This window comes from Aplysia californica, unplaced genomic scaffold (genome assembly GCF_000002075.1).
Source record: "Aplysia californica isolate F4 #8 unplaced genomic scaffold, AplCal3.0 scaffold00174, whole genome shotgun sequence".
NCBI lineage: Eukaryota > Metazoa > Mollusca > Gastropoda > Aplysiida > Aplysiidae > Aplysia > Aplysia californica.
This window is the reverse complement of record NW_004797444.1, coordinates 272,897-279,986: the sequence shown is the minus strand read 5'-3', so window position 1 is coordinate 279,986 and position 7,090 is coordinate 272,897. Positions and strand designations below refer to the sequence as shown.

At 38.9% G+C, this 7,090-nt stretch overlaps 1 protein-coding gene across 1 annotated transcript in view; it reads left to right on the top strand.

Moving 5' to 3' along the window:
• The first annotated feature begins 1,195 nt into the window (after window positions 1–1,195).
• LOC101852767 (serine/threonine-protein kinase SMG1) overlaps window positions 1,196–7,090 on the top strand; it is an 85,973-nt gene continuing 80,078 nt past the window's right edge. Inside the window, exons 1-2 of the mRNA XM_005098154.3 lie at window positions 1,196–1,862; window positions 5,962–6,116. Coding sequence (XP_005098211.1) covers window positions 1,349–1,862; window positions 5,962–6,116 — 669 coding nt within the window. The 5' untranslated portion in view covers window positions 1,196–1,348. The remainder of the gene's footprint in view (window positions 1,863–5,961; window positions 6,117–7,090) is intronic.

Sequence of the window (7,090 nt, the reverse complement as noted above, 5' to 3'; positions counted from 1 at the left end):
CACACACACACACACACACGCCGCGCGTACACACACAAATACACACACACACTCTTACACTAACTCACTCACTTACACACCGTGGGACTACTTAGTGAGCATAATGCTGCAAGACACGTGGCGGGGGGTGGGGGTGGGGGTGGGGGATAATGATGACGATCGATAACAATGAAAGTTTTAGTCAATAAATTCAACGAAAGAACACGATTCAGGGAGGTGGGATTGAAAAGTCTTGACAATAATGTGGGAAACATTTCTTATAGTAAACAAGCTTCCTGTCATTTAATATATTGTATTATATATAATACAGGCCTATAAACTATAAAACATGTAGACATGTTACATAATGTAAGTTATTACATGAAAATCCTTTTAGCCATATAAGGCATAATTGGTTAACCACTGACCAGAAATAACTTACACCACCACTACCATCGCCTGCGTCACCACATGCAATTCCTGTGGGAACTTAATTAAGTGGGAACAAATCATGTTACTTTTACTCGTATAATCAAAGTCCGCGTCGTATACGGTCTCTGATTATAACCATTGAAGGTTTCTCTAAATCAGTTTATCGTAAATAATCAAAGCTAAAAAATTATCCAGAAAGAAACATTATATTATTTTAGTACGCGTACCTTAGAATCTAATTTCGCGAAGGCGCTTTTTTTCCCTTTCATTTTTTCTTTCTTACTGTTGTGTTTGTGTTGGGCATAGATAATGATAGATCTATAGATCTAGATATATCATATCTAGAGTTATCTTAATTATAGAAGCCCGTGTCGATGTAATACGGTATAATAATATGATAAAGTCGGCATGTAGTTTCAATTTCTTTCCTTATCATGTGGCCTATATGAAGTAAAAGACATTACTCGAATGTTTTGTTTAGATTGTTGTTTTTTGGGGGCTTTTTTTCTGTTTCGTTATGTTATGTCAACATTCATGATAATTTTGCATCACGCATAGGCAACGTTGCACGTCGTGGCTTCGGCCCTCTTCATGACACATCAAGTGTAACCTTCAAGACAGCCTATAAAATCAAATTGTACCAAAAAAAACTGATTTAAAAAATATTTACATTCATGGAGGGTTTGAAACCTTTGTCTAAATCTTAATATATTTTTTATGTTATTTTCTTTAGTTCACTGCGAGATTACTGCAGAAAGTTATTTTTAGTTTCGCTTCTCGTACGTGCGGATCTGTGAAAAATGGCGGATTCAGGGAAAGTTTCTGTTTCGTTCATTTAGATTTGAATAGTACGTATACAGATCAGGTTGATAGATGTTTTATCTCTGCATTAGACTCTGTCAGTATGAAAATTTGACATATACTGGATCTACCTGGTATGAATGAAGTAGCAAATGTTGCTAGCGCTAAGGCTACAGACACTGACGCCAAAGCAAATGGCACCGAAAAGACTGGAATTGGAGGAGGTGGAGGTGGAGGAGAGCACAGTGGCAGTGGTCACAGCGACAAATTTCTTCAACAGTCAGTTCCCCGCGGACGAGAAGTGTTGGCAGGTGAAGAAAATAAGAAGACCTCGAGACAGTCTTCTCCTAGGCGTGACATAGGACCCCGAGAAAAAGAAACACAGTCTTTTTCATATAGAGATGGGAACAGAAATAATAGGGAAACGATCACCTCCACCAGGAGAAGTTCGAGCAGAGGGGGTGGTGGTGGCCCTCTTGTTAAAGTTGGACCTGGAGGCAGTGGTGGTTCAAGTACAAGAATGAAACGTACAGATGAAAGAAATCTTCAAAGTGGAAGTATTAGGACTGCAAAGCGAGATGATCAACAGTATCCCAGAAACAAACCACAAGGTGCTTTAACTGGAGCTGGGGGACCAAATGATAAGAAAGGTAAATCAGTGTACGGTGTTGTTGGTGGTATAAATCTAGATTCTAGATCTAGATTTAGATCTTGATCTAGAAGAGAAAATCTAGATATAGAAATCTGGTGTGTAAAACTATCATCAATGCCAACATACAAGCTCCTTCCATTTATCTCTGTCCTGAGCCGTCCTTCCAAGCTCGTTCCAAGTGAGCTTCATTTCTCTCATGTCCCTTTCCACGCATCTCCTCCATGTTTCCTGTGGCCTACCCCTGCCTCGTGCTCCCTGTGGGTTCCACTGCATGCAGTGACTGTCTTGTGATGTTTCCGCTAGGCTTTCTTAAGGTGTGTCCCATCCATCACCACTTTCTTAGTCCTATTTCTACATCCTTTTGTCCTGTCCTTTCCCACAGTAGGTTTTCATTTCGGCCACCTCTATTCTCACCCCGGGTGAGAATAGTGAGAATAGTGCAGGCGAGACTTTTGGCTATTCTCACCCGGTGCGCGTTCACTGTCAAAGCCTAGATCTAGGCCAACCGATTTTGAGTTCACCCTAAACCACAAAATTCTTCACTGTGATAACAGAAAAATTGTAGAATTCTGTGCTGTGAACAAACGTTCCGTTACTATTGTTAGCCTACTAAAAGCGTACAATTTTGTCTGTAGGCAGTGGAGAGAGAGAGAAAGAGAGAGGAGGAGTAGCGCGAGAACTTCCGGGCAAAACAAAATGGCAACCTGCGTCGTTCGGCTCGATTCGAAAAGTTAAATAGCTGTAGCATCTTTGTAGACGACCAAATTGATTTACTTTTGTGTTTTACCATCATTTTTAAACTTTGTTTTGGTCAATTTGATCGTCCACACCGATAGACAGTATTCAGAAAGAGACAGAGAGAGAAAAGGAGAGGAGTAGATCTTGCGAGAACTTCCGGGCAAAACAAAATGGCGACCCCCGTAGTTCGGCTCGATTCGAAAAGTGAAATAGCCATAGCATCTTTGTAGTCGATAAAATTAGCTATAATAATATGCTATAACGTAATCTTTTCTTTGTCTTTTTATCCACATCGATAGAAAGTATTCCGAAATTAGGAAAAACAGGTCTTGTTTCACACCGGGTGAGAATGCCTACGGCACGGTGGCAAGTCTCACCCGGGGTGAGAGGTCGATCGTATTTCTATACCTTCCTTTCATTTCTTATTCTATCCTGCCCCTTAATTCTTAGAATACTCCTCATACATCTGTTGATGAAAGTCTGGACTTTATGTGTAAAACTATAAACATTAGATTAGAAAAGGAACCATATAATAATCTTATAGAGACGTGCTTTGTTGTGTTATGATGGGTCCATTCATTTTGTTTCTTGTGGAGCTAAGTTTGTGGATCAGGATATATAAGGGAGTGCTTATTCTCGTGAGAATAACCCATGTCTCACTATTCTCACCCCCTTGTTTTACAGGAAATGACCCTAGAGGGATCAGGGCTGAGGTTATTAAACCGTAATTACCTTGGGGGGGGGGTCAGGGCTGATATCAATGCTCCACAGGATGGTGTTCGTGTCTGATAGTCATAGTCAGGGATGTCAGTTTGGAGCCAAATCCCAGAATTTTGGCTCTTTTGGATCACGTCTGGCCTGGAGAATTTCATATGGCTCTCCGGCTGTTTTTTTGGTTCCAAACTCCAAATGTTCAAGACGAAGGGGAAAGAAGAGGAAAGAGATAAAAGGACGAATAAAGGAAAGAAAAATGAAAGTGAAGAAAAGAGCTTGAATTGCTTAATTATTAAACTAGTTACTAGTTAACTACACCATTTTACGCCCTTGGCCATTTGGTCTGTATAATTTAACCCTTTTTCCATCATGCAAGAGCATTAATTAGTATTTAATCTCGTGCTTGCGTCTCGTTACGTTCGTACATGCTCTCTGTTCCTTGAACCTTAATTTATTGTGTGGAGGCAGAGAAGCCTGCCATCGTTTTAAAAAAATGTAACGAATGGTCTGGCCGGCGCCGGTCCCACACCCCGCACACTAATGCGGTAGTGAGACTTTACTGGAGAGGCGAAAAATGTTTTCACATTAAATTATTTTTCGATTTGTTGTTCATTAAAATTAAAGATACTTTAGTGCAAAGATCTAGTTAAAAGAAGATCATATCTGATTCAAAAGTCTGCATAGAGTCCCATATTCCGCCTTTAATTCTGTAAGAGCTCGCCTTCATCTCATGGGATGGAACACTTGAAGCAGGCTGAACTATTACATTAAAAGATCTGTCAATAGCGGATCATGGGCTATTCTCACTTGGGGTGAGAATAGGTGGCCTAAGGGATAAGGTACTTTAAAGAATACGCCTCTACTACTCTAGATATACTACTCTAGGCATGTAACATGCCTTAAAAGTACAGTAAGCATAATAGGAACCCCCTATCCTCCAACTACCCTTATTGAATTGTGCCTATCCGTAACTTACCCATCTAGTCTTTAGAGTCAAAAGGTTAAAAAATATCTAAAACTCACAACACTGTTGGATAAAATAGATTAATTAATTAACAATTGTTTAACCGACACACCAAGATGAGACCAAATGATTTTGCCCCCTAGACCGCAATTAGACCACGATATATCTCTTAACTGATACAATACAGGCCTGCCACTCATCCTGATTTAATAGAGAATCCTGATATTTTGATCCCATTTATATCTCAAGCAGTCAAGCATCCTGATTTTGTTTGCGTTTCCGATTTAAAAAAAAAAATCTCAATTGCGCCAGATTAAAAAAAAACTTACTCTGCCTTCATGATTTTTTATGATACAATGGAACTCGGATTCAACGAGGTCACTAGGCCTGACATAAAATCTCGTTGAATCTGAGTGTTCGTTACAGCAAACACGCAAGATTTTGTGTAGATAATTACAGGCGCTGAGCAAGTAATGTACAAAGAAGTGCCTGCATATTATTAGCTGTGTAAAAAAAAAAGACCCGATTCTTTCAAATAAACACGCCTTTGTCATCTCGATTGTTTACCAAAAAGTTGTGATGTTGTGTAGAGCCTAGCTATAACGACAACTTTTGATTTCATAGACCAGCGCACAATTCATTACGTAGATCTACGTCAGGACTACATCTAGCTTACCATTGTAATAATGATCAGTTGCCGGGGGGAAAAAAAGACTGACGCGTTTCTGTGACGTTCAACGCCCGGACCGCTAGTGCGCGCCCCCCCCCCCCCTCCCTCCCTGACACACACACACAGTCACACGTGCGCAGGCCGCCCATCTGACCCCGACACACGCCAGAGTAGACTCGTGCGCGAGCCAACAACGCATGTGTTGGTATGAAAAAAGGCCGCTGAATGGTCACATGCAATCGGCTAAGTGAAAAATGGTTCACGATGCAGTTGCAATGGATGGTTTCCGGGAATAGATAAAGTTCGTTCTGGGAGAAAAATGAGGGAAGCCACGTCTGCGTGGGCTGTTCACCCTGGAAGCGACCTCGTTGAATCCGAGCTCGCTGATTTAAGTGCTCGTTGAATCCGGGTTATTTTTATTGATTTTAAGGAAGAAAAAAACCCGGGGAATCTATCTCATCTCGTTGAATCCGAGTTCTCGTTGAATCCGAGTTCTCGTTGAATCCGAGCTCGTTAAATCCGAGTTCCACTGTAGTGTATTCTTTTTGAAAATTATTTAAAAAATATAATTTCCTTACTGTTGTCAATTCAACGTATAAAATACATATTTTTCTAGATTTGAATTCCTGTCAACAAAATTGAAGATACAGTGAAGACTAGCTTCAGCTTTTAAAAAGTTTTAAAATAACTTTTTTTTGTTAGGGCTGTCCAAGAGTTTGTTTTGGGTGTTGAGAAATAGAACAATTATTTGCACCTTTATTTTCAAATAATAATAGTGGCAGATATTGGCATAACTGGGGAATGAAAAAATATTTTGTTTTTGCTTCTTTTTTAGATTTCAATTTTTATCCAATCTTTACAATTGGTTTAAAGGTGTACTGTGAACTTGAACTGAAAAGGGGAGGAGGGGGGGGGGGGGGGGGGATTGATAAGGAACCACATCCATAAAATACTTCAGTTCTGTTTATTATACACAAATGTGAATTTTTTAAAACTTTTTTTTTTTTGCAGGTGATCTAAAAGACAACAACAAAGGATATTGTGAGGATCCTCTTGTAAAGCTCATGAAAAGAATAACTCGAGTGAATTTTGACAAAGAAAGAAGACTTGTGTCAGCTCGCCAGTTGAAAGAATACCTACTTGGATTGGATGCAAAGGCGACAAAGGTAACCTATATATATAACCAGAGCATGCATTTTGAAAAGTGTGTTGATTTATTTTGAACTGATCTTAGTCCTGATTGCTACTTTTGATTATTAAATAATATATTATACATTGACTGTGTCCTCTGCTGAAAATCCAGGTCAGCAGGAGAGTAATAAAAATAAAATATCAGGATCAGGTGAAAGTGGTGTTGGTGAATTTAAAAAAATGCAAATTAAGTTCATGTTCAGGAGCTTTCAGAATGCTTTTGTTTTTATACTTAGCTGAAACATCAACTGTTGGTGATTTTTGTGCATGTCACAAGCAAAAATAGTGTTGAGAATAGATGCATATATAAAAGACAAATAGGATATATATATTTATATAATATGTGTAAATTTTGATTCCTCATGCACATTTTTCTGCTGAGTCAAAAAAGTTCAGTATTTTTTTTTTCGCAGCCAGTTGGCACCTCTGGTGTTGTCTCATGAAACGTTTTTAAAGACTGATTCTTTTTTGTTCGTGATAAATGTGTGGAGATTCATACTTCTTCCATATTGCGAGACTGAAAGTATAGTGTTTTATACATGTATATGTTTCAGAACAATTTGAGATCATAATATTCAGTGTACCCTTGTTTTGAGCGCTTAATGAGCCCTTGACTATGAATGTTTATAACGTTTGAAATCGATTAAAGTCGTTCAACCGTCCCTCCAGCAATTGCACGTTTCTGTCTTATGATAATGTTGTTTAAAAGGTACTATAGCTGCAAAAACTGTTTTTAAAATCATCTGTTATCATTTTCAATATGAAGTCTTGGGGAAACAGATCAGGAACAACCTTCGATCAATATGTTTACAAAGCATGTGATTCAAAATTATTGGTATGGGCAGTTAAAATGTGTGAGGACATGGTGGAATCAGGTGCTCATTAATTTTTGGGCATATGGAGTTAGAAGTCGTCTTAGAGCTTCTTCGCCATGCTTTTGATGAAAAAA